We start from the raw sequence: 26738 nt of genomic DNA, 5'->3' as shown, positions 1-26738 counted from the left end.
CAATGTGTTTGTTTTAAGCTGTGTTATTATTACAAAAGTTAAAAAAATTTAAAAGTTTACTAAAAGTTACAGTAAGCTAAGGTTAATTTATTATTGAAGAAAAAATTTGTTGATAAATTTGGTATAGCCTAAGTGTACAGTGATGGCCCAGGCCTTCACCTTCACTCACCGCTCACTCAGACTCACCCAGAGCAACTCCAGTCCTGCAGGCTCCATTCATGCTAAGTGCCCTATACAGGCGCACCACTTTTTATCTTTCATACCATATTCTTACTGTACATTTCCTGTTTTGATATGTTTAGATACACAAATACCACTGTGTTACAGTTGCCTACAGTATGCAACAGAGTTAACATGCTGTACAGGTCTGCAGCCTAGGAGCAATAAGCTATACCATATAGGTTTGTTAAGTACAATGTGCGATGTTTGCACAATGAAATCACCTAATGATGCATTTCTCAGAACGTATCCCCATCGTTAAGCAACACATAACTGCACAGGAAAAGTGATCACGATACATTTACTACAAGACTCAGCAGCTCAGTAATATTTTTGGAATATTCTACTGTTCTTACCAAAATTAAGACCCAATTATACAGTGAAGGGGGGAGGTTACGGTCTGTGTATGGTAAAAGCTGAAGATTAAACTAAACATCATCTTCCAATATAGGAAGTTAAGAGCCCAAAACTGAAAAGGCCAGTAATACAAGCATATTTAGATATACAGAGGTAAACACCAAAAGAATTGAAAGAGCGTGCCTCGGGAAAGGAAGAAATGGTGGCGAGACCCATTTTGTTACAAGGCGTGATGAATCGCATGACTCCTTAGTATGCACATGTGCAACCTTGATTTTAAAGAGCTTTTTTTTTCCTTTTCCTCCCCAAAGCCCCCCAGTACATAGTTGTATATTCTTTGTTGTGGGTCCTTCTAGTTGTGGCATGTGGGGTGCCACCTCAGCGTGGTTTGATGAGCAGTGCCATGTCCGCGCCCAGGATTCGAACCAACGAAACACTGGGCCGCCTGCAGCGGAGCGCACGAACTTAACCACTGGACCACCAGGCCAGCCCCTACAACCTTGATTTTAAAGGGCTCGCCAGCATGTCCCTGGCTCGTGGCAAATATTACTATATATGGAAATACAAACTCCTTCTGGTCTCTTCCTAGTTCTTGGGGTTCCTCTTCCCCAGATCTAGGTGCTCTTCCTAGAGAAACACATGCTGGGTTCAAGTATTTTTCTCAGCTGCCTTCTCTTGAGCCAAGCCAAAAATGTTGGGGAGGGTTACTATTCATTTAATCACAGGGCAAAGACAGGCTCTGAGCTTGGGTGAGCTCACAGAGCACCAGTAAACGAAGCCAGTACCAAAACTCCCAGAGGGTCTCCTCTAGAACCCCCAGTTCAGGGCTTAATGCTGGTGCTCGTTTACCACAGTCCCCTCCTCCTTCCTCAAAAAGTCTCAAGAATATTTTCAGCCAGGCCCAAAGGCTACAACTGATGTTCATTCTCTGCTAACATATAATATTGGGAAAGATACAGCAGTTCTCCAGGTCTGTTTCATCATCTATAAAATAAGAGTAAGACTTATTGCAAAAGGTCTTGAGAATTAAAAGTATATAAAAATCTTGGTTGAGTGCCTGGTAGTAAATGGCAAACTTTTTTTGAGCGACTCCATGGCTTGTACCCAACCAGCGGTCTAACCTCTCTCAGGTGCAGGTCAGGCAGGCAAAGCCTTCACCCTGTTACTGTATGGCTTCTAAAAATCATCTTCCTAAAACTAACTCTTGGGACAAGAACCATCAACCTACTTTGAAAAGCAATGCACTTTTCATTAACTGTTCTGATCAAGGGTAAGAGAGATAACAGGTCAAGATTGAAGAACAGAACACTGAGAATTTTGTTTTTGTTTTTTTTGCTGAGGAAGATTCGCCCTGAGCTAACATCCATGCCAATCTTCCTCTATTTTTCAGTATGTGGACCACCAGCGCAGCTGTGTAGGTCCGTGCCCAGGAACTGAACCCAGGCCGCTGAAGTGGAGTGCACTGAACTTAACCACTAGGCCATCGGAGCTGGCCCCAGGACAAAGAATTTTTAAATGAAACTGAGCTACACACACATGTACACCACTCATTTTAGCATTCTTTATAATAGCAAAGCTAGAACAAATCTGAATAAGGGTCTGATAAAATAGCCCATTCAAACAGGAAAACTTTGAGACTGTTAAAAACAATGAGATCCCAGGGCTGGCCCCGTGGCCGAGTGGTTAAGTTCACAAGCTCCGTTGCAGGCGGCCCAGTGTTTCGTTGGTTCGAATCCTGGGTGTGGACATGGCACTGCTCATCAAACCACGCTGAGGCAGCGTCCCACATGCCACAACTAGAAGGACCCACAACGAAGAATAAACAACTATGTACCAGGGGGCTTTGGGGAGAAAAAGGAAAAATAAATAAATAAAATCTTTAAAAACAATGAGATCTATACGTGCTAATGTGAAAATGCCTAGTCTGCGCCATTTAAAGGAAAAATGCCAAACTTAGAATAGTCCCCTCTGTGGTGTAATATCATATATATTCTGGGATTACAAAAAACATAATAAGAAGTGGGGAACTTTAAGTTTGACGGTAGATCCTGCTTGTTAAGATATTCACTCTCCTAAGAATGGCATAAAACTAACTAATTGGGAGCACAGATGCTTCAAATATGAACAAAAATCATGAGAACAAATTTTCTAAAAAGTGTAGGCTTTTTTATTCAGTAAGAGGTAGACAGATGAACATGGAAGGCTGTCCCATTTAACTCGCCCGAAGTTCATATTCCACTTCATTCATCCATCCCACACTGCCAGAAATCTTAAACAAGTAACCCAGACTGCCAGAAGGCTTTTTCTCTCTACTTCTTCTTAGCAATAACAGTCAATGAATTGCTTGCGAAGAAGTCACTACTAACTTAAATTTTCACTGTGTCCAAAGAACCTTGTCCCTATAAGAAGCTCTCACATATGCCAATAGAACCTGCCACTACCGACAGGGCAGAGTACAAACGACTCTATTTCTCTAGGAGACTACAAGGGAAGCTTCAGATATGCTTTTTGTTGTTAACTCCCTGTGCATGTTAGGGTGGAAGCTGGTGAAACCACCGAAGCAGAGCACACTCTGTTGAACGGCTCTGAATGGTCGCTTAAAAAAAAAAAAAAAAAAAAAAAACACAAGTTATCTTCAGAGACAACATTAAAACATAATGGAATTGAAGCCTGATACAAAAAGTAGAGAAATATGTACAGGAATTCACAGCCCAGAGGGAAAAGGGGCCTCAATAGGAACCAGTGGAAATCTGGCTATTTTACATAGCTAATTTTGAGATAAGTCATATTTAGCACAAAAGCAATTATAGCATAAGTCACACTTCCCTCCCACAGCTCCCAAACTTTAAAAAGACTCGTCAGTCTTCTGTTAACACTGTAATCATTCTTCAAAGGAGCAGGAATGTGTAAGGTGGTCCCAAACATTGACGCGAATTTTAATCTCAAACAGCTTCACACTCTGAGGATGACATATTTGAAGACTGCCATAATAGCAGCACTGATAACGCCAGAAATGGGGACTGTGACAAACCAGGCCATAAAGATGTTGCGAAAGAGTCGCCAGTCAACAGCCTTTTTAGATCGGAGCCAGCCAACGGATACAACAGATCCCACCTAGAAGACAAACAGATCAAAGAAAAGTGGTCACTAAAGTGCCAATGGTATTTTGGCAAATAGACACCTGACCTTATGTAGGTAAGGAGCCCCAGACTGCTGGCGGAGACTGATTCCATGAAAGCTGGTTTCTAACAGGTTAAGGAGGAGATTACTCATGGGAAGGTGAAGGCAATATAAAAATCATTAAGCCTGTGCTAATTGGGGTAAAATACGATAGGAAAAGAACACTTCCTTTTTCCCTTCTGAGTTACTAGAATTTAATGAACTGCTTTAATAATAAACTGCATTAATATCAAACTGCTTTAATAATAAATTTAAGCTTCAGATTTTCCAAAGATCCTTCTAGAGGAGGCTGACATTACACCTAATGGCCAATAACATGGAGAGATATCCTGGAAGAAAAAAGATGACTCACAGGCTCCATGATGAACTAACTTACACTCCCTCAAGGAAGCCAGTTTCTTCCTTTTCCTACAGTTACTACACGGTCATCAAGCAACCTCAGGATTCAGGGAGTTTCTCAGTACCTCAATCTATGCTTTCTCAACAGCCCAGCAAGCCTCACAGACTTGCCAGCTCTCTATAAAAGGACTTCTGTATCATTTGGGGAGAATATCTGCTTAAGTAAGAGTAATATACAGAAGAAATTGTAAAACATAAGCATTTACATTCTTGTAGTCACTTGTGCTAAATCTTATGAACTCTTCAAGACCGACTGCATAAAACTTTCTAAATCAAAGTATCAAAGTAAAAAGAAAAAAAACAAGAAACAACACAACCCTACATATTACTAGACCCATTCAAAAGACACAGTCTGTTTGTACTGTACTTACTTTACAATGTGTTGTACTGATAGGAAGGCCAATATTTGATGCAATTACCACAGTGAGGGCAGATGCCAGTTCAATACTGAAGCCACTACAGACATAAAAAGATTACTTGTCAAGAACAGAATATGATTTTTTTATAACCTAATAATTACCCAAAAGTTAACCAAATCTTGCTGTGCTCTATTCATTGACAAAGTCTCCAGTGGCATCTTTACTTAGCTCTAACTCCTGTAATCTACTTTAACTCAAGCCAGGGGAATCTTCTTTTCCCTCTTCTCTAATGTTTGAAGTTTTCAGGTTTCCTGGAAACTCATTACTAAAGTTTGCACTTTTATTCTGAAGAATTTGGTAAATATCAGTGTTAGCTCCTAGGACAAATAAGGCCAAGTATACATACCTCTCAACTCTCAGCACACACATCTTCTCAGAAAAATTACGTTGTTAAGATACCAACAGAGCTGAATGAATATTTGATCAAAACTACATTTAAGGGCCAGACAATAAGTAAAATCTAAAAAGTTCACACCAACAAGAATAACATCAGGATGGCTACCTTAACTAAAGAGTGATTTATGTGGTGGCACTAAACCGTTAGTATGTATCTTAGGAAAAACGATCATTAACCTCTCTAAGACCTGCTCTACCAACTTACCTAGAGGGCGTGATTGGTGTCAGATCTTTCCCCATGGTCTGGATAACTCTCCTTCCCCAAACCCACAGACCAATACAGATCCCAACACCACCATAGAGCAGAAGCCATATTGGTGTTGCTACTTTTGAAGAAACATCTCCTGTGTCATAAACCAGATACAAAGCAACCAGAGGACCGATGGCATTGCTGAAAGACAAGAGGGCAAATGTGATTTTTCAGGCAGAACAAGAACTTGGCAAGATCTGACCTGCTAACTAACTTACTGGGGTGTCTAAAGCCAAGCTTTCAAACTCATTTAGCAAACGGGTCTTTCTTTCAAAGGCAATAAATGGAACCCCAACATGAACAATGGAAGAAAATGAGAGCTGCTCTCAGAAGCGAATGCCAAGCATTTGGTGGCCTGTCTTCTTACAGTAACCTAAAGCAACTCCAGGGTCCAATGAATGGTTTACAAACCACAGAACTGAGGCTAACGACTTACAAATTCATTCTACAGGGCAATGATTTTAAGTTTTTCATCTTACATCCAAAGACTGACTATCAAAGAACTGAATCCCATCTCAATAGACAAAAAAGGCTTCTCTGTGACAGATGTTTGTATTTATCGTTTACAGAAACAAAATTCTTAAAAAACTCATTCTTCATAATCTCTCTCAAGAAATAAATTTTACTATCTAAGTCAAGAACTGCTACTACCTTATCCTCTCTAGATTATTCAGTGTCCCATAGGTAGTTATGAGTAGCACAATCACAAGCACAGCCTTATAACAGGGAGAAGGGCGGTTTACAAAAAGAATGAGCAATGCTAAAACTCAAAGTCAACTGACCTGACGTCATTGCCACCATGGGCAAATGACCCAAAGCAGGCTGTAAGGATCTGCAGGAACTGGAAGAGGAGAGACACTTCTGGTTTATCCTGGTCACACCATTCTTCTAGAGAGCTGCTACTGCCTTTTCTGTCACCTAGACCCATCTCTGCCTTGACACTCATGTCCATCTCAGATGCCGAGTGAATATCAGACACAGCATTGCAGTAGCTGGTATAACTGTCCATTCGAATTCGCTTCTTGCTGTCCGTGTTAGGCCATGTCAGCTTCTCCATTTCTTCCCCTTTCTGTTCACCTTCTTTGGCACGGAATGAATCCAGAGGCATGCCACAAATTGCCATCGTATAAGAAGTATAGCTATTATTGCGCCTCAAGGGTTTGTCACCAGAATCTCCCATGCAATCTCCCACCTTGGCAAGATGTAATTTATGGAGCAGCTCTTTGTATAAGCCAGAATCTTTATGTACTGTGTGATACTGATAGTGGCCACTGGAGTTCATCTGGTTACTGACGGCTTGACTGAACTGAACAAGGTTCCCATTGGGCAACTGCACTGCACCTGGCCAAGGCCAAAAAGGTAACATTCACTACAAAGAGCATCAGGTCCACACAAAGCCTCCTCACCAGTACAGGTAACAGTGAAACTCTATTTTCCACCCCTGAGGAAATCCCACTCACCATTCATGGCACTGTCTATGCTGGTTTCCTCTTTCAGGTCCACGCTGGGAAGCCTCTCTCGCTCTGGAGCTTCCTCCAAGTCTCCCAGTTTGAACGAGACTGTTCTCTCTTCCACCACAGCCCGGAGGGGCGCAGTGGCAGACCCTACCTCAGAGACAGGATTCCTAGTTTCAGTATCACCGAGAGACAACTTTGTTTCTTCATGGTCTTCTTTCAAGCTATTCTTTTTTTCCATTAAGGGGCTTTCAGAAGGACTAGACTTTATTTCTCCTAGAAAAGAAGGGTTTTTTTGGCTTGGTTTTGACCAAACTAACTTGTTCCACATTTCCCCTTTCCCTCATCTCAAAAAAATCCAACTCACAATATGAACACATGTAAACTTCAGTAAAAATTCAAGGTAATTTTCCTATCTGCTTAATTTGCCATCTTACTTACTTGGGAAGAAACCAGCAATGCAGAACACCCTGTATCAGGGGTTGCAAACTTTTCCAGTAAAGGACCAGATAGCAAAATATTTTAGGCTTTGTGGGCTGTTGTGTATTCTTGTTCTTTTCAACCCTTTACAAACATAAAAACCATTCTTAGCTCCCTGCTGACTCATTCTGTAGTGAAGGGAGCTCAAGAGTGACAGACGATTGAAAATTTGGACTGCATCTAGTTCATGGTCTTTTTTGAAAAGGAATCTTCCCAAGCTTAAGTCTATGAGTTCAAGCCAAGTGACACAGCTCAATGCAGGCAACTAAAGATGACAACTTTAATTTCCAATTCTATAAAACAAAGAGATAAGCATTACGTTTCTAAACTCCGTGACCAAGTAGGGATATTTTCTGCCCACCGTAGCAATGCCCAGTATGTTTACCATTTCATTCAGGCATCACGGTCAAGCTATAGACTAGGGTATAAAACATTAGCGAGACTTGTCTCATCTTCTCCAGACTGAGGGAAAAATGAGGTCAGAAGTCCTGAAAACCTCATTCCCACTGTGCGCTCGGCAAAGCCCAACGCACAGAGCCTCCTGGAGGCTGCTCAGTGCAGCTGCATGACGCAGCACTTCCTACGCCACTGCAGTCTGTGCGTCCCTCCCTCCCAGAAAGCAAACTAACCAACGCTTGCAGAGGAAAAGGGCAGAAAAGAGTTACTTTTAAAAAGCTCAGTCAGTAAGGAAAGGAATACAAGATTTAAACAAGACTGATACTAACCAAAATCTACCCAAAATTTAATTACACTGCAATACTGTAATGTCGTAAGTGATTCCTACACATGACACTTGAAAATGTTTACCTCTAGAATTTGCGCTACAATTCTGAGAATTTACCAAATCTAAAGTCAGATATATACATTAACCTTAGCTTTGCATGTCTGAACCTCAAGTTATAGAGAAACAGTTGGAGTAAATGTTTCCTCTATGAAAGTATTTTGTCCCTACCCCTTATTTTTCATTAAGGTATCTTCATACTTCTCAATTACCGTAGGCTAAAACTTCTCTGTATTTATCTATCATGTCACCGGGAACTGATCATGGTAGAATAACAAAAAAGATTAAACACCCAGCTTATCTCCACAGCATGTGTCAAATATTCCTTCTGACTAGGTCTCAGGTCATTTTAAGTCAATAAGAACATAGTTTGGACAATAAACCCATATCTTAAAATTTCCATTTAAAATGTCTGACTTTCCCAATCTATCCAAATAGATTTTTACAGGTGACCAAACAAAAAGAAATAAACACATTACTAATTAAAATTTCCTGCTACGATTTGTTACTTACGTTCGATTTTTCTCTTCATCCTGGGACATACAAAGAACCAGACGATAAGGGCACAGAAAACTGCACATCCCACCGAGATGAGGATGGTACCCCACAGAGGAAGTTTGTCAAAGCCCAGCACTAGGAGATAAAATGGTGCATCTTGAAAACCCCAGGGCAACAGCCCCCTGCAATAATGTGTAAACCCTCCTTTGCGGACTCTGGGGTTCCCCCAGCCAGCCCATCACCCTTTATAGCTGCTGCTAGGTCCACAGGACTTACTGTGCTAGGAGCTATCTAAATTTGGGAGAAAAATCCAATGGTCACTGGAAACCCACACCAGTCTGGCCCACTTTAAACACCTGCTAGACTGAAGTCTCCCAAGCTCCTTCACAAACTAGCTGTTTTCCTCTTTCTTTAAGAAGAGAGTCAGGATTACTACACTGTGAATATCTGCAACTTGCTATGAAAAAATGGACCCGTTCCACTCCCCAGACTCCAGATGGTAGCTGCCACACATTACGTTTGCAAATACAGATTTTAACATTAAAACAGGAAGGTGCCCCAGCAGTCACATGTGTCATACTGCTATAATTTTCTGTGCAAGTTACCACTTTCATTGTACTTAGCCTCCAAAAAAACCCTTACAAGAGATAACAAGATTATCTCTTAGGACAAATCATCAAACTAAGAAATGGAAAACAGGCATATTAGCCATCAAAAGATAAGAATAGTTCAAAGGGCTGTCCTTTCCCAAAGAAAAGAGTTTAGTGGTAATTTCACTAAACCACCACATCTTAAAGAGAAACTCGTCTACTTTCCACATGGCTCAGGTATCCTTAATATTAATCATCATCTGCTCATCACTGAAATGCCAATAGGCTCCAAGCCACTAACTTACATTCATGACAGAAGCAAAGGACCATAGAATCCTATTTAAGCCTAAAAGATGTTATAATAAACTGTAGTTTATCCAATAGCTTAGTTACTTGTGGCTGCTTTGCTTTATTTTGCTTATTTGGAATTAAATTACTTATAAAATGGAAATTCTATTGCCCCCCAAAATGTTTAATGTTTAAAAATCAGATATAAATTGAGGCTCCTTCAAAACTAAAATTCTATAGTGACTATAAATGTTTCATTTTAATTCCTATCAATTTTTATCATGCAGTCACACAAATTAAAATATATATGAAATTTAATTAATCTCTATCTCAATTTCAGTTTTCCCACATTCCAAGTGAAAAGGGGAAATGAGACTGGCTTTTCTTATAAATGATCCACAAAGGATAAAACAAGAATACATAAGTTCCCTTTTCAAAAATGATTGAAAATTTTAAGTTCCTACTTTCACTGAACTATGAACTGTGCTGCCACCACATAAAACATCATCAGTGCTTAGAGCCTCATGGGAGACCTCTAGCTCAGCAGGAAGTCATTTTAGAACAGAACGGAAATGCAGCATGCATGCTTTCCTTTGCCTGCACTGTCTGGCAAGCAGTCTGGTATCCCCTAAGTAAGATCAATATTCTCATAAAGTTGTCCATTTTCTTTCCTGATTATTCCACGAATAAAGTTAAAAATACTTCGCTAACTGCATTTTCGGTTAGTGACATTACTTCAATGAGGTTTAAGAAGCAAGTTACAATCCATTAGTCAGAAATGAAACCAATTTAGTGGACCATGATGAACATCAAAAAAAGCTAAAAAGAATATTTGAAAATATGAGTGCACAGCACATAGGAATAAGGTTAAGTGGCTTCAAGATACTATTCCAGTTATCTTTTCCTCCCTCTATGCATGTGTGTCCTGGGCAGCAATGTACACTGTATTTCTTCCAGTGAGTCATAGTTAAAAGATCGAAAGCCACTGACTTGATGGTCAAAGACCATTAGCCGAATGAACCTAGATAGCGAAACTGAACTGATAAAGGCATGTACTGTCCTGCCTGACAAGTTATCAATCTTTTTCACTTGCTAAATTAAACATGTATCATCATTTAATCCAAACGTTGCCTTAGTCCCAACATAAAAGTAATCAATATTTCAAACTTTATATTCTCACAAATTACTTTTCCTCTTAGCTGCATGAATTCTTCTTCCAAGTGCACTTAGATCAGGTGTTAAACATCCCAACTCTTCTCATTCAAGTAGATTCAGGGGAGTAAATTTAGTACTTAGAAATAAAAGTAGCTCCATTTGGGAAAGAAAAATGAGAACATCCAGCAAATCAGTCCTAAATGACTGATATTGAAGACCAAATATAACTAATGACTCTTCAGTAGTCAGTAGTCGAGGTCAGTATCAATTCCAATATTTTTAGCATAGACAGGAGAAAGGGAGGGAGAAGATCATATTATCGTGGATCCTGTGAAGACTAAAGAGTAAAGGTCTGTAGTGATTTAGAATCTGAGCAGGCCTCTTTGGTTGGAAAACTATCTAGGTTAACTCAGCATACACTAGCCTGCAGCCGTCTGAAAGGGGCGCAGGCCAGCCACCTTCTAGGAGATTTCAGCCCTGTAAAGCAAAAAGGGGCAAATTGGGCATTTAATGCAAGTTTTATAAACAACTTTAAATTCACATTTAAATATTTTGGTAGGTACTTACAAGGTGCTCCAGTATACATGATGGAAAAGAGGTTTATTCCAACTGTGCAGGCATAGAAAACCGGCAAAGCTCGCAAACCATTAGGAACTGGATCTGCCTGTAAAATATCATTAAGACCAATACCTTACATGCTGGGAAAGTTAACCCGTTTCCACAGAGCCTTGAAAAAGGGCAGGTTCAGGAATTACAGTGCCAGTGACTTTCTCTCCATAGTAGTTCCCAAGGCCAACTGGGCTTTCCCTACATTTGCTCCTGGAAGTCGCCCTATCAAGGCTGATCTCACCTTCTACGTCTTCTACCTAAATTTAAGTTTATGATTGGTTTTTTGTTTTATGTTTGTTGTTGTTGTTTTTAACAAGGCTACCTACACCAGTGACTGGTGATGTCCAGAATAACCAGTTTCAACACCCAGTGTTCTAAGGTACCTGCTATATCTAGATGTAAATCGAAGCACACACCTAAAGATGTACTATACATTTGTAAGAGAGATCAAGCACATTTCTTACCTGGCTTTACATCTGGCTTCACGTTTTTAAGATTTCTTAAAAATAAAACATGTAGAATATACCTGTAACAACCATCTTATCTAGAAATCTGATATATATACCATAATTAATGACTTACCAAAGTGCTAAGATAAAAATCAGTTGTACACAGGTAATCCCCTAATTCAAGAGACTGTGCCAAGCACTATTCTGGGCGCTGAGATACAGGAGTGAACGACAGAAAGTTCCCGCCCTCACAGAAGTGACCTTTACATTCTAGTACAGAGTAACGTAAAGTAGTGAAAAATGCTATAATAATGTAAAGTAGTGATGAATGCTATAAAAAAAAATGAACGGTAAGGGGGCAGTGATGGACAAAGATGCACATTTTAACGGGGGGAGGGGGGGTCAGGGAGTATCAGTGGAGCAAAGACATGAATGTGCTAAGTCAACAAGCCATGTGACTATGTAGGGGTAGTTAAGGAGCAAGCCATCGAGGGTGGGGGAGGGACGACAGAATATTCCAGAGACATCAGCAAATGCAAAGGCCCTGAGACAAAAACTTGAAATGTTTCAAGAGCAGGGTGACTGGAAATAAAAAGAATTCCACTTACAACAAACGTCTGTTAATTCCACAGGAAAACACCGAAGTCAAACACTTAAAGAATGAAAGCATAGATTTGAATATATGGGAAGGCTAAACTTCGAAGATGTTAACCTAAAGGTTTAATGCTATCTTTTTTTTTTTGCTTGAGGAAGATTCACCCTGAGCTAACATTTGTGCCAAACTTCCTCTATTTTGTATGTGAGTCACTACCACAGCATGGCTGATGAGTGGTCTGTAGGTCCATGCCTGGGATCCAAACCCACACAGCCAAAGCAGAGCGCCTCATACCTGACCACGATGCCATGGGGCTGGCCCCAGTTTAACGCTACCTTGATCACAATCCAATGGAAAATCTTGCTGAGGAAGAGAGTGCTCCTAAAGCTTCTGACGAGAATAATCAGTACAATGAAGAGGGAGGTAGGGGCTTAGGATCAACCAAACAGAAGAGAAAGTGAAGGTAACATTCCAAATCAGAGATGGGTCCTCACTGAAAACCACTCTGAATTTTAGCTCCCCCATCCACAGTTCAACAGAATGCTACAGATAGGGAAACAGCCAAAATAAAAATAACAGAACCTAGGAACTGTTAAGCACCCCCGACTAACTCAACAATGTGGGTCACACCATAAGGACAGTCAATAAGGTTATCAACCTGAGGTGTATATGCATTTTTCTTCTCAGAACTATCCATGGTTTTAAGAAAATTCTTCTAGGAACCTAAGATGCCCCCCGCAAATAAAAACCCATTAGGGTTTTATAGACATCATGTAGGGACTTAACAGACTCTCAAACACTACTTGGTAATACTTTACCAAATCAAGCTGTAACCAGTCAGAATTGAGAGGAAGTGGCCTATGTACTTGTTTATTTTTCTGTATAGCCCAATCACGTATTCTCTGAGGTAACCAGTAATAAATTAGTTAGGACCAAGGTAGGAAATGAATGACACTACTCATAGTTCACTATGAAATACAGGCTCACAGGTTAAAAAAAGTCAAAGTTCTTAAAAGTCTAGGAAAAAGGTAAAACAGGAATGGTCTCTCCCTTTTACTGCCTCCAGACTCCTCTCAGTCACTCCGAAGAGGTAAGCAGTGCTAACAATTTTATGATATTTTTACTACCATATGATCCATTTAACCCACACTTGAAACTTTATAACCCCCCATCTCCAACTAGAATAGTTCACTTTTTACATACTGGATGTTCCAATAAGCTTTTGTCTAAAGAAAAAGATTCCTCTGAGTTTGAAAAGATGCCCTAGATCTATTTAATGTGATTCCTAACAGAAGGGAGAATGCTGAAAGACTCATTCTCTCTGACTGGAATTTCAATGCTCAGCAGGAAAACGGTCCCCTTCCCCCATTCCCTGTTTACTGCCCCAGTCCGTACTGGAAGGACCTCAGCTCCATTCTGCTTTTTCCTGGTAGGCTACCCAACACCCCTGGAACAGACATTCAGGAAATTAAAAAATTTTTAAGTAATTTTAATGTTAATTTCCAAAACAGACTCTTAAATTAAAAAGTATCTTATGGTCACATATTCAGATGTTAACAGCCAGGACCCCCAAAGGTTACCAGTTTTCTTGAGATTTAAAACCTAACAATAGGGGACAGCCCCGTGGCTGAGTGGTTAAGTTCAAGTGCTCCGCTTCGGTGGCCCAGGGTTTCGCTGGTTCAGATCCTAGGCGCAGACAAGGCACCACTCATCAGGCCACACCCCACATACTACAACTAGAAGGACCCACAACTAAAAATACACAATCATGTACTGGGGGGGATTTGAGGAGAAAAAGCAGGGAAAAAAACCGAAGAAGACTGGCAACAGTTGTTAGCTCAGGTGCCAATCTTTAAAAGGAAACCTAACAATAACCAGAAATATCCACACTAATCACCTAAAAACTCATGTCACTGATAGATTGACACAAAAGTATGTGTGCGCCGGGGGGTGGGTGGGAGAGTTGGAGGTGAGGAAGACCCACAGTCAATGTTATTTTAAATACTATTCCAATTATTCTTGATCATGTCCATCCTCATACTCACACATAAGGAATATATAGTTAAGAAGTTAGTATATCTAACTTAAGCTCTCAGTAACGGGCTAAAAACACTTGGCATGCATTCCTCAAATGAGAGGTTCTGGGCCCCTGAAAATCCCTTTGCACCTCAGAGCACCGCCGTTCCCCCTCCAGTAAAGAAGACAAGTTTGTTTTGCCTTGACACAGAGCCTTTCCAGAATCAATGCGATCTGCTTCCCAATAACCAAAGACCCCTATAACATTTACAAAGCAGGAATCCCCCACAGGGGAGCCCATTAATTCTCCTGGTTCTCTGGTATGGAGCAAGCTATAAGGCTCTAATAAGAACACTAAAAAATCCCGTCTGACTACTGCCAAGCCTCAAATTTAAACATCATATTATCGTATGCTACAGTTGTAGGGAGCGGGAGGGAAGGGGTTAATCATACTCGCTTGCTAAATAAAATACCAAACTGAGTCCGTTATCATCAACAAACTGTTTACCCTCAAATTATACCAAGCTATAGACGTTGCAAGTTTTCAAAAACTAAACTGCTGTATTCTGCCAGACTCAGGCCATGGGAAATAGCGCTTGGTGAGTCACTTTACTCGTCAGAGAATTTCCATAGAGAAGAGACACAATCCTTCCCTAGATAGGCTTAACTCAACCAAACAAGAGGGTCTGAATCTATTCTTACCCCCTGGGAGGAAGCTACCCATCTCCCTTCACTCAGATTTCTGCAGTTTAGGAGCATTTTTAAAAACTTACAATGGGGACCATTAAGTGCCATTCACCTCAGAAAATGGACAACCTTGTTTCCTGAGAAAAATGAACCACCTTGTTTCCTGAGAAAAACGAACTTGTTCTTACTGTAACTCGGTCCAACGACAACACCCCTTGTCGTCTACGTTTATTTTGGAGCCAGCATCAGACTTCTTTGATAAAAGAAACAGTACCCAGTCCCTCAAAAGGGATTTTCAAATGGACAGGAAATTAAATAGCTGTCTAGAATTCTTTTTGCCAAAAAAACAAAAACTACCTTTACTGGTTTTTTACCTATTCTGAAAAATTAGAGTCAGATCACCGTGAAAGGTAGAGCCCCCACCTAGAAGTTTACAAAATGGTTACAATAATCAGTACTACAGAAATAACTATGTAGAGACCCAAACTACTCTATTTAACCAGCAGCTAAGAAAAAGCCACGGGGGACAATGTGACTTGTTGAAACTCAAGCTTACAATTCAAATTGGTCTGCATACTCTGGTGGTTTAGACAAAGTAGTAATCTGCATACAGCTAGACAAAGCCATCCTAAATAAATTTCCTTATTTTTTTCATTCTCACGCTCTCCTATTTCTTTCTTTTTTTTTGAGGAAGATTAGCCCTGAGCTAACATCTATGCCCATCTTCCTCTCCTTTATATGTGGGACGCCAGCTACAGAATGGCTTGCCGCACGGTGCCACGTCTGCACCCAGGATCCGAACCAGTGAACCCCAGGCCACCAAAGCAGAAGAACGTGCGCACTTAACTGCTGTGCCACCTGGCCGGCCCCAACGCTCTCGTATTTCTTAGTACACCATAGTACTCATTCAACTTTTCCTTCCTGAGTGCCATCTTGGGTTTTGACAACTTGCTTCTTTTAGAGAACTTGGGAACATACAAGAGGTGTGCAGAACATAAAAGAATTTTTTAACTCTCCAAGGCCACATACCTGCACACCAATCACATTTGCAAGAATGCTATCAGTTTGAACACCATTGAGCATGACCCGTTAAAGGTCATATAAGAGGGGGAGAAAAAGACTACCTTACCTTACGGAGGATGAATGCACGAACAAGGAAGAATAAAATTCCAGACATAATACCAGAAAGCAGCGGAGAGACAAACCAAGACATCACTGGAATAGAAGACATTAAGAAAAAAATGTCAATGAATGGAAATCAGGAATCAATAACAGCTTTAATTTTAGTATTTCATCTTCGAAACTTTAATCTATCCCTCCATTTTACAACATATACTCCCATATCTCATGCCATGGTAACGGAAAACAAAAATTAAGCCATTTAGAGTTAAACATACCAATTTTTATCAGTTCAGACCACTTGACACCCTCCTGCCCCTTTGCCACAAGGGAGAAACCAATGGTTGCACCAACAATACAATGGGTTCCAGAAATGGGAAGCTTCAAAAACGAAGCTGCTAGTTGCCACACAGCAGAACCTGAAACACAGTCAAGTTTTATTAAGTAAATGGCAAAATTCCATCATGTACGCAGTGCATTCTGAAGGAAATAATCTAAAAGGTAGAGCACAAGACTAGAACTACCCAAGACAGAAAGCGGCTCACCCACCGCTAAGCAGACAATATATGAAATGAACTTACCAAACATTGCACTGACGGAGCCGGCCATCAACAGCTCTTGGGTCGAGTTGTACATCTCCACGTCAATCAAGCCCTTCCTAATTGTTTCGCTCACTTTGGCCCCCAGTAGGACGGAGCCCACCGTTTCAAAGATACTAGCTAGGATGCAGGCTTGCTTCAGGGTCACTACACCTGAGCCCACAGCTGTACCAAACGAATTTGCTACATCATTGGCTCCCACGGAGAATGCCAAGACAAATGCAATAATGAAGCCCAAGATAAGCATCCATAGGTAGTCCACCAAGGGACCAGAAGCGGCGGTAGCAGCAAGAGTACTGGTAATCAGCGTTGCCACGGTCGATGCCATTCTCTAGAGTAGTGGTTTTCTTAAATTATGAGAGAATTACTGAGCGGCTTTCAAGATGTGTAAACAGAATATGAGGTATCAAAACTGCTATAATAAATAATATATATTATATAAAATTAAATACTGTAAACTACGGCACAGAAACCGAGCTGGGGGGTTACTGCTATACACTGCGTATGGGCATCTGTTGTCTGGGGTTTCTTTGGCTCTGGAGAGCTAAAAGCAGGGAGCAGAATTCCATGGCTGAGAAGAGAAAGGACGCAAGTTCATCCTGCGGAGGAGGGAGAAAATAACAATAGCAGCGCGTCCCCGGGGGGCCAGCCTGGCCCCTCGCGCCGGCCCACGAGGCTGGGAACCCCGGCCGCGCCCTCCGCCCGCGGCCCACTGTCCCCCGCTCCGAGCAGGGCACGCGAGGCAGCGGGGCACGTGGCGCCAGAGCCCTGGGCCCGCGCGCGCCCAGCCCGGCCCCCGCGCCGCCGGCCCGCGCGCGCCCTGCCCGCGAACAGCGGAAAAGGCCCCGTTCCCGCGCGCGCCTCCCGGGGACCGCCAAAAAGGCCCGCGGGCGGGGCGGGATGGCGTGGGGGAGGGAGGCGGACAGCCACGAATCCAGACCGCGCCCCCGCGCGCACCGCTGCACCGAGCCCCCCGGCCGCCTCCCGCGCCGCGGCGTCCGCGCCGGGCCCCGGGGAGAAGAAAGAGCCTTTCCAAGGTGGCGCCACCACTCACCAGAGAAAACGAGGGGCCGAGCGAGAGACGACGACGTCCAGGCTGCGGCGGCGGGCTGGAGCCACGGACGCCCGCACCTGCGGTCGGCGAGCAGACGGCCCGAGCGGAGGCTCCGGGGATGGTTCGGCGGGGCTGGCGACCCACCCGGGAAGCACCCTCAGCGGCCGAGAAGAGAAAGCACGCAGCGCGCGCCGGCAGCCATCACTCGGGCGGCCCACGCCGCCGGCCCCTACTTATAGCCGGCGCCGCGACCCGCGTGACCCGCCGCGCCTCGCGCCGGCCCCAGGGCCCCGCCCCCGGGATGACGTAGCCCCTGCAGCCCAACGGTGGCGCTCATTGGCCCGGGCCTCGCCGTTGGCCACGCCCCTAGGGGGAGCTAGTCCAAATGGGGAGGGTCACATCCTCCCTGCGGCCTCGCCCCGGCGTCTCTGCGCCGTCCGGCCGCGCTGGCTGGTTACGGCAGAGGCCGCGGGGGACCCTCGCCATGCCACCGGTGGTCGTCCTGCGGGGTTACAGAGGCCGCGACAAAGGTCATTCTAGATCCTCTCACGCGGGCCCCGTTTTACGGAGCTGGCCGCACTTTCACCTAACTTGTGACCTGCCGTGTCTGGAGGCCACACCTGGCCAAGTTCCCTTCCGTCCGCCCGGTGACGCCGCAGGGGAGCTCGCGCCCTGCGGCTCCGGATCCAGTCCTGGCACGTTGTCGCACCTGTGATTTGCCCTTGGCCAGACAGGCACTGTCCCTCGCCGGGGGAGGGAGAGGGCTCACGTGGTCGCTTTGCTCCCGCAGTCATGCACTTGGGTGAAAACAAATACCGAAGAGTCACGAGAACCAGGTTGTCTCCCCAGTTATGGCGCAGAGCTACAGGATGGCTGTGGGTCATTAATTTCCCCGTGGCAGACCTGCGTTTTCTGCGGCGCGGCCGTGGCGTCCGGGGGGGCGGGGGGGACGGACTGCTTCAGATTCGAATACTGACTCCTACTTGCTGCAGTGTGTCACCTTGAGCAAGTTCCAGATCTCAGACTGCGTTCTCGCGAATGTAAATTCTTAACAATCCTACCTTGTGGTGGGAATTAAGTGAGTTAATGTGGGTGAATGTGACTAGAACTCCGTAGGTGGTCAGTGGATGCTAATATCCGTATTGCTCTTTCGGTGAATATTCCTGTTTTAGGATGTAGCAGAGAGTGTAAGGGGAGGTTGCCTTTGCATCCCGGAAGGTTTCCTGTTCTTTTGAGGTAAAGAATGATTTCTGGTCCCCTACATGGTGTATAATGTAGTTTTGACCTTAATAAGATTTGCTCTGCACATTTGGGGGCATTTCATTATGCGGCTTAAGATCAAGACTAACCAATCATGCCATAGGAGATTAAGGCCATAGTCTCTTGTCAGGGTTGTGGTGAGATTAAAGAATTCCAACCAGAAATACTTACCAGGCTTAGAATGTTCGGGAGCCTTCCCCACCTTTTTACTGTCTGTAGCAACAGGGCACTGAATAGCAAAAACAAAGACATTGTAAATCATTGCTACCCCTGGTACATCTATGGAGGGTTAAATTCCACTGGGTATCCCTGACCTACCTAGAATATCTGATGGAGCCCTGTGAGTAACTCACAGAGCTCCAGGTCCCAAGGTCATGTCTGAGAAAGAAAGCACATGTCTGGGAGCACTGACCTTGGAGTGCAATTCTGATATAATCTTGGTACCTTAAAATGTACTCCTCCCTCCACTTGTACTTTATTTCAAGGTAATGAAAAAAAGGAACTAAAGAACAGATCTAAGTGTTCTGCCATTTAAAACAATAATTTCCGAAGCAGTAATTTGTAAGGGAATTGCCTAGAACTGTTCCCAGTATGTGTTTTTTTCGTTCTGTTCACGGGTGTACTTTGGCTGGCCTGTGGTATTAGTCTTTAAGTTGGCAGGCAGTTGCTGGACAACTTCTGTGAGGCAGTGGGGCAGCTATGGTGGCTATCCATCAAGGAGAGAGCCCTGTCCAGGCCCCTTGGGGTGGGTTTGCAGGGCGTGGGAGAGCACTGGGGTCAAGATTCAAAGGAAATGCCACTTGCAAATGAATTCTGTCAACATCTTCAGGCTCTAGAACTGTGTTATCCTTCCTCCTTAGGACAACTCACAATGCCTCTGCCAAGTGAGCTATAAGGGGAGGTGAGGGATTGAGGTGGGTCCTGGCCACCTCACCTGGGGAGAGAGGGTCAGTGGGGTACAGCCCTTCGAGACCTGGACTTGCTGTGGTCGGCATGCCTTAAACTTCCATAGAGGAGGAGAGGAAGCTCTGCCTGTGGAGAAAAGTTACAGTGTCTTGAAAGTGGAAAGAAAGAAGAAGTGTGAGGACTGGCACTTCACACACAAATGGCACTGCTTCTGACATCCCTGAACGTGGGAAAGAAGGCAGAGATCCTAAGAATAACGTTTCTTAGAATCAAGGCGTTAGTACATGCACTCTCAGGATCTTAGCAAGATCATTTGGTCTAATGGATAAACACATAGGCTGTAAAGCCAAACTACTTGCTCTGCTACTCACCAGTCATGTGGCCATGGGCAAATCAATTCTCTGCCTCAGTTTCCTCATCTGTAAAGGGGAGAGGTTGAGAGTCCCTGCTTCATAGGGCTGTTGTGAGGACTCAATCAACGTACGTTCCGCCCTTCTAAAGGGTGTCTAGCACGTGGCTGGTGCTATCTCAGTGCTCTCAGTGTCTTTATGCAGCAACTAGCTGAAAGCCTGCTGTGCATAGCCCATCTTTAAAATGAAGTGTGTCAGGTGACAAGACCCACTCCCTTGTCTCAGTCATCTGGTCTACGCTCTTTCAGACTTCTCCCACTGCTTATCGAGAGTGAGGGACCCATGTCAAACTGAAACCTGCTGCCAGAGGAGGGCAGTGTGTGGCACAGGGCACACAATAGGCTCCCTGGTCTAGGAGTGAGTGGTCTGGGCCTGGCTACCCACAGCATATTAGTGAGTCACTGCCACTGAGTCCATGAGCCTAAGGGTCCATCACCCACCCTCACCCTCAAAGAGAAGGGAACAAGACAACCTGCCAAATGCTGCTGAACACCAACCTAGGCCCTGTGGGTTTGGAGTTTTCTTGGAGATGTTTCCATCTCTCATGAACTCAATGGGGTTAAACTGCTGAGAGCTGAGCAGGCAGGCCCACCAGCCCCTCCAGACCTGTGCAAGGGGGACAAAAGGGGGAGACAATACCACCTTTGCACCTTCCGAGCTCAGAGAGACTTGCAGTCAGAGAAATGCATCTGAGGTCACCATTCAATGAGCATGAAGTCAGCATCCTGGAAATAGTCTTCTTGGAGGAGTGGGGACTGCAGTGGGGACGGGAACGCTGTAGAGCCAGATTAGGATCCACAGGCAATTTCAGAGGCCATCCAGTAGGGCTTGGATGGGAGCAGGGGGCAGAACATCCAGGGAGAGAAGGTAGGAGCCTTTAATTAAAGGAGAACCACCTCCTCTTTACACACCCCTGCCCCCGGCTACAGTGATAGATGAATGAGGTCGTAATAATTATATCTACAATGCGATTGAATGTTTACTGTGTGCCAGGCACCGTTTCAGGTACTCTGCATGTATTATCTCAGGTGACACACTCAATAAACCTCTGATGACGTGCTTTTACCTTATTTTACAGACAAAGAAACTGAGGCAACAGTTAAAGCAGGGAAGCGCCTAACAAAGTTCAAGTTTGTGAGCGCTTTCTCCCTGGTGTCAGTAAGTGTGGAGAAACTAGGATGCCCTTAGGTGTTAACTCTTATTTGCACTTAGGTTAACACATTTACTTCTCCCTTCTTTTCTCCTTATTTTCGTTAACTCTGTTGCTTTTACAGCCTGTATTTTAAGCCTCTTCAAACCCTGTTGGAATGGAAAAGGGCATTTCTAGGAGACCTGACTCCAAGATCATCCCCAGTTTCCCCAGTTAAGAAGAGGCAGGAAGCCAGGGTACATGTTATCTCCAGAAATAAAGTTGATACAGTGGCCTAGCCATCCCTTGGGGTTACTGAAAACTCTGTTCTCATGAGACTTCTCAAGAAAGGAAATCTGTCTGGTACCCACCTATAGGCATTTCTGCAGATGGTAAGTACAAGATATTGCTTCAAGTAAGGACCACACGTCGCCATCACCACCACTCCCCCACATGCTCTGGATGTGGCTGGCCTCTCTGTCTTTAAATGTTTCCTCGCTCCCCATCAAACAGGACTGGGCGCCCAGTGTCCATGGCTCTGCCCCCACGGAGTCCAGGGAAAGTGCTGGACAGAGAGGGAGCACAGAGCAAGGGTGCTTTCAAGCACCCAGACAGCCAAGAGTTGCTGTGGCGACTCCCTAGTTGAAAGTTGTCTCAGGCCAGCGTCCACAGCAATGAAGAGCTGGGTTCTGGTTGTGCCAAGCGAACGGGTAGGTCTGTTCCTCTGCCAACACAAGGAGTAGGAGACTGACCCACCCACTCCAGACATTATGTGCCTCCTCCCTGACTGCTCATCACCTGGTCTCTTCCCTTTGGGTTTGAGTTCACACATTTGGGCGTGATGAGCTGCAGAACCCAGACAGAGGGAGCAGAAGCACAGTTCTTAGAACGTGAAATGGTCCTGAAGTCTTGGGTTCTCCTTTGAGCCAACTTCAGGACAGCCCGGTGTTCCTGAACACATCTTCAGAAAGATCTCTCTGGAGACCTAAACTTGGACTCCCCATTTTCTTCCAGGCCCGGCTTTCTCTGCTCTTACTGGGAAAGCATAGAAAAAATGCAACTTGCTGGAAACTCAGGAACTGTGTGTAATGAACATCCTGTGGCAGGGCTGGCCCTGTGGCCGGATGGTTAAGTTTGCAGGCTCTGCTTCGGCGGCCCAGGGTTTCACCGGTTCAGATCCTGGGCACGGACATAGTACCGCTCATCAGGCTGTACTGAGGCGGCATCCCACACAGCACAACCAGAAGGACCTACAACTAAAATATATAGCTATGTACTGGGGGGCTTTAGGGAGAAGAAATAAATAAAACAGCACATGCGCATCTTTAAAAAAAAAAAGGATCGTGTGGCAGAAACAGGAAGGGGTCAGCTCACTGCCACCACACCCTAGGACATGTGGTTTTAGGCTAAGAGAGTGAGTGGGCAGCAGGATGTGAGTCATCCACACAGCCATTCCAAGGAGAAAGTAGAGGATAACAGTTTCAGGCACTCCATCACCTCCCCTAGCTCTTCATTCACTCATTCATTCATTTGTTCAACAACTAGTCTGCTATGGATTTGGTGGATCAATGAGATTGACCAGCGCATGCCCTCACAAAACACAAACTCCTTACCTCTAGAATTTCACACTGAGGACCAGCCATGAACACAATAGCCAAGGAGGCAAAGTCAACCTTCCACCCCTTGCCAGACCTCCCACTCCTGTACCTAGCCCACACAGCTCATCTTCCAGTACACCCTTATTTCTCATTTGCTCTCTCAGTAAACATTTCCAGAGTACAAGAGACTGCCAAGCCACCCATCCCTCATTCCACCCCACACTGCGCAACCTCCAGCTCTCCATAGCATCCCCCTCCAGCCAGGTCAGGGCCCCTCACTCATCTCATCCCCTCAGCAAGACAGAGCTCTCCAAGATGAGCCCCTCAGGGCCCAGTGGATAAAGCTGGAGAAAAAGCTGTCTGCTTGGCGGGGAGTGACCAGAGCCTGGGCCTGCACTTCAGCTCTGTGGGCCCAGAAATTCAGGTGTTTGGGGTCTCAAAGAGGGGCTTCAGCTATTGGGAGCTGCCTCTTGGGGGACTGAGGTTCTGAGCAGAACCCGATTTCTTCATTTTCAGTGGGAAATCCATTTCCAGTGATGGGGACCCTCTTGCCCTCTGCCTAGAGCCTCGCTCCTCAAAGTGTGGTCTGCCGACCAGCAGCAAGACAACTTGTGGAGTCTCAGGCCCCACCCAGGCCTACTGAATCAGAATCTGCATTTTAACAGGGTCCCCATGTGATTCATATGCGCATTACGGTTTGAGAAGCAATTACAAAAAGAATAATGATTCTTGGTACCTGGTAAGTTTAGAAACGGTAGTTGACACATTCTTTTTCAGTCAGATGTTAAAGAACCATCCCTTTTTTCTATATTCTGTCCTGTTTTCCTGAGCAAGCGCTCCTGCTATTTTGGCTAAGGAGTAGTTCAGCACGAGGGCTCTGGGGTCAGACTATCTGAAATGAGAATCCTGCCTCCACCATTTACCTGCTATGACCTTGGGCAAATTACTTGACTTCTCTGTGCCTCACATTTCTCCTCTGTAAAGTGGAGATAACAGGGTTGTTATGAGGATTAAATGAGAAAAGTCCTTAGCGCTATACCCGGCATTTAGCTAGCACTCAATACATGTGGATACTAATTCCATTTGGGTGTCCCCAGATTTTCTGTACACTATGTTTACCATCTTTTAGGATGAAATGCTTTCTGTAGTTGGTGGTTTCATCCGTTATGCACAAATTCTTCCTAGTTTTATTTTCCAAAAGTGACTTTATTCCTGGGGGCAATTTACTGTTGCCCCAAAATGTATCCATTTCAGGACTGTCCATTTAATTTATTCAACACCCACCATCTGCAGGGAATTGAAATTTTCAACTGTGACCTTGGATAATGCCTTAAATTTGTGTATAGGGCTCTTACCTTCCTGGTTCCAGGTACCTTCGAAAGCAGTGTTTCATTTCGTCTTCACAACGGTGTGGTATGATGTAGGCAGAGCAAGTATTGTCACCCTGTCTTACAGGGAAGTGAAAGTCCAAGAGCCCAGGTCTACCCAGTAAGTAGGAGACTGGGGCCCTGGCAGGCATTCGATGAATGAATGACTCCAAGTTCAGTGTTCTTCCCACCACGCTGTGTTGCCTCCAGATTTAAGGCAGAAGAGCAACTCACTGAGTGGAACTTTCAGGCCTGATAAGGGAGAGAGTACTTCGTTTTGTAAGGTGACCTCAATTGCAAATGTTCTGTCCCATTGTCCCCATAGGAAGTCATATTTTTCAGTCTTGTCTTCTGAGGATTTAGTTCACAAAATGTGGTCACTGAAACTATCAGGCTAAATAATATGCTCTCATGTTAAAAACTGCACCATACAGGAGAGTGTCCAGTTAAAAGTGCCCCTCCTTAGGACCCGTACTTTCTACTCTAACTCCCAAAATAACTACTATTAACAGTTCCTTGTGAACTCTTCAAGTTGTGTACATTAAATATGTACAGCTTTTTCTGTCACTCATACCTCAAAAAATTCCTCATGATACACAAACGTATGTTGTATTTTTCTATAATATGTGCCATTTTTCTTGTTCTAATCAAATGAATCATACCATGCATAGTTATGCAACTTATTCTTTTCACTTAACACTATCTTTGATACCTTTGCATGTCATTGCATATGGAGGTCCCTGATTCTTTAATATCTACATAATGGTCTATTATAAAGTGTGTCTGTGTGTGTGTGTGTGTGTGTGTGTGTGGTAACATGAGCGGAGTGGCTGGGTCATAGGCTATGTGAATGTTTTCATTTTATGTGAAATTGTCTAATTGTACCAGTTTAGACACTCACCCAGTGTAAAAGAAAGAAATGCCGTTTTTAAGGCTAGAGGATGTTTTAGATCTCCTTCAGGTCACACATGGTCGATGGCCCAATGGCCCACCTACCTCTCCTTTATCAACATCAACCTCCCTCTTTGGCGTCTCTTAACTCTCATTCAGAGTGAAACCTTTTGACTCTCCTCCTCAGCAGCAGGCTTGTTCTTTCCCTTCCCTTTCCAGGTCTATACTTGTCATTCCTGCACAAACCTGTCTCTCCCTTTGTACTGTCCCTCCCACTTGAGATCAAGGCCTCTGTCCATCCATCTTCCCACCCTGCACCCTCAGGGCAGCCTCCTGACCCAACTGTGAGCAAGCACCTCCTTCCCCTGGGGTATTTGTCTGCTTTTCTGGTGAGGTCATCCTCACAGTCACCTCCTTGCTTGTTGATGTTCCTACCTTCGCAGGGCCTGTTGGCATGGTGGTGGTTATGGGGTCAGCAAGGGTAACCAGACCTTGAAGAGATGCAGACTTTGCCACTAAGAACTTTAAATCTGTAGTTACTCACGGTCTCAGCAAAGGCTGGCTGAGAGCTTACTGCAGAGAGCTCTGATGATTAACTAGGTCCTCACCCTCCCTTCCTCGTGGTTCCTCACTTTCACTCTCCATCTGTCAGCTTGTGCCTGGGGCGCGTACAACAGGGGCCAGCAGAGAGCTTCACTAATGTTTACAACCCTCTGGACCATTTCTATCTACCAGTTCTGATGGGCCCGTGATAAAGGAGAGAGGAATCCATGGCCACAGGGAAAAGGAATGATTGCTGGTGCTCTGGGTCCCAACCCTGCTCTAAGAACACCCTTGCTGTTCCCAGGGAGTTGCCAGGACCAGCCAACTGCCTGACTTCCCTCTGCCGCCTAAATGCAAGAAGGAAGACTATGGACAGTGCGGGCACCCAGGACCTGGCACAAGATGAAGGGATGAGGAGACGCAGCCTACCATGAAATCCAAGACTACCCCCTCCCTCTACCGCGTCCACCTCATCTGGGTCCTTTCTTCTTCATTTGTCTTTTTCCATAGCAGATTCAGTACTTCTCTCACCACTGTCTCCTTTCCTTCTGCCTTCAAACATCCACAAGTTTCCTTTTGTTCTGTCTCTTCTATCTACTACACAGTCCTTGAGATAGTGATCTACACCCATTACCTTCCTTCCTCTCCATCACCTCTCCTTGACTCAGAAATATGTTATGCCGTATCCACACCTGCCAAAATCCCTGCCACCTCCTAGCTCCAAACCCCAGCCTTTGCTCTGCTCTGTTCTTCCTGAGGCCTCTGCAGTTGACAATGCCCATAGACCTCTTTCTCAAGGTTGTCTTCTCTGCTGACATCTGTGTCCACTCCCTCTCCAGTCCCACAGGAGTTTTCTTCCCTCGTTCCTCTTCCTCCTCTCCCACTCCCAGGGTTTGTCTGTCTGTCACTCTCCACATCTGCCTTGGGAGTCTCATCTAATCCATTGCCTTCCTACCACCTCCATCTCCTGGTTCATAGTTCTAAATGCCAGCTGCATATTTCTTCCATCAAATGTAGCATATTTAAACCAAAATTTTTCA

At 44.5% G+C, this 26738-nt stretch overlaps 2 protein-coding genes across 2 annotated transcripts; one reads left to right on the top strand and one right to left on the bottom strand.

Moving 5' to 3' along the window:
* Positions 1–2720: 2720 nt before the first annotated feature.
* Positions 2721–17734, bottom strand: SLC20A1 (solute carrier family 20 member 1). The gene is made up of 11 exons (XM_023618741.2): positions 17595–17734; positions 16523–17139; positions 16220–16360; positions 15952–16037; positions 11034–11130; positions 8449–8568; positions 6681–6950; positions 6003–6561; positions 5176–5361; positions 4527–4611; positions 2721–3690 (listed from the first exon to the last, which is right to left on the bottom strand). Exons 2-11 carry the CDS (start codon positions 16866–16868, stop codon positions 3529–3531), a joined length of 2052 nt encoding a protein of 683 aa, XP_023474509.1. The 5' UTR covers positions 16869–17139; positions 17595–17734; the 3' UTR covers positions 2721–3528.
* LOC138917607 (skin secretory protein xP2-like) lies at positions 16924–26270 on the top strand. Its single transcript, XM_070234838.1, has 3 exons — positions 16924–16943; positions 17120–18124; positions 26003–26270. The coding sequence occupies exons 1-3, from the start codon at positions 16924–16926 to the stop codon at positions 26130–26132; spliced, it is 1155 nt and encodes a 384-aa protein (XP_070090939.1). The 3' UTR covers positions 26133–26270.
* The last annotated feature ends 468 nt before the right edge of the window (positions 26271–26738 follow it).

The sequence above is a fragment of the Equus caballus genome, chromosome 15 (assembly GCF_041296265.1).
Source record: "Equus caballus isolate H_3958 breed thoroughbred chromosome 15, TB-T2T, whole genome shotgun sequence".
NCBI classification, from domain to species: domain Eukaryota; kingdom Metazoa; phylum Chordata; class Mammalia; order Perissodactyla; family Equidae; genus Equus; species Equus caballus.
This window is presented reverse-complemented; position numbering and strand designations above follow the sequence as displayed.

Excerpts from the sequence above, each read along its gene's own strand:
- SLC20A1 (XM_023618741.2), bottom strand. The coding sequence starts at position 16,868 with ATGGCATCGACCGTGGCAACGCTGATTACCAGTACTCTTGCTGCTACC. Across the intron at positions 16,361-16,522 it reads CTCCGTCAGTGCAATGTTTG|GTTCTGCTGTGTGGCAACTA; the intron begins GTAAGTTCATTT and ends ACTGTGTTTCAG. Across the intron at positions 6,562-6,680 it reads CATAGACAGTGCCATGAATG|GTGCAGTGCAGTTGCCCAAT; the intron begins GTGAGTGGGATT and ends GGCCTTGGCCAG.
- LOC138917607 (XM_070234838.1), top strand. The coding sequence starts at position 16,924 with ATGTGTAAACAGAATATGAG. Across the intron at positions 16,944-17,119 it reads ATGTGTAAACAGAATATGAG|AGAAAGGACGCAAGTTCATC; the intron begins GTATCAAAACTG and ends ATGGCTGAGAAG. Across the intron at positions 18,125-26,002 it reads TTACAGAGGCCGCGACAAAG|GGAGTTGCCAGGACCAGCCA; the intron begins GTCATTCTAGAT and ends TGCTGTTCCCAG.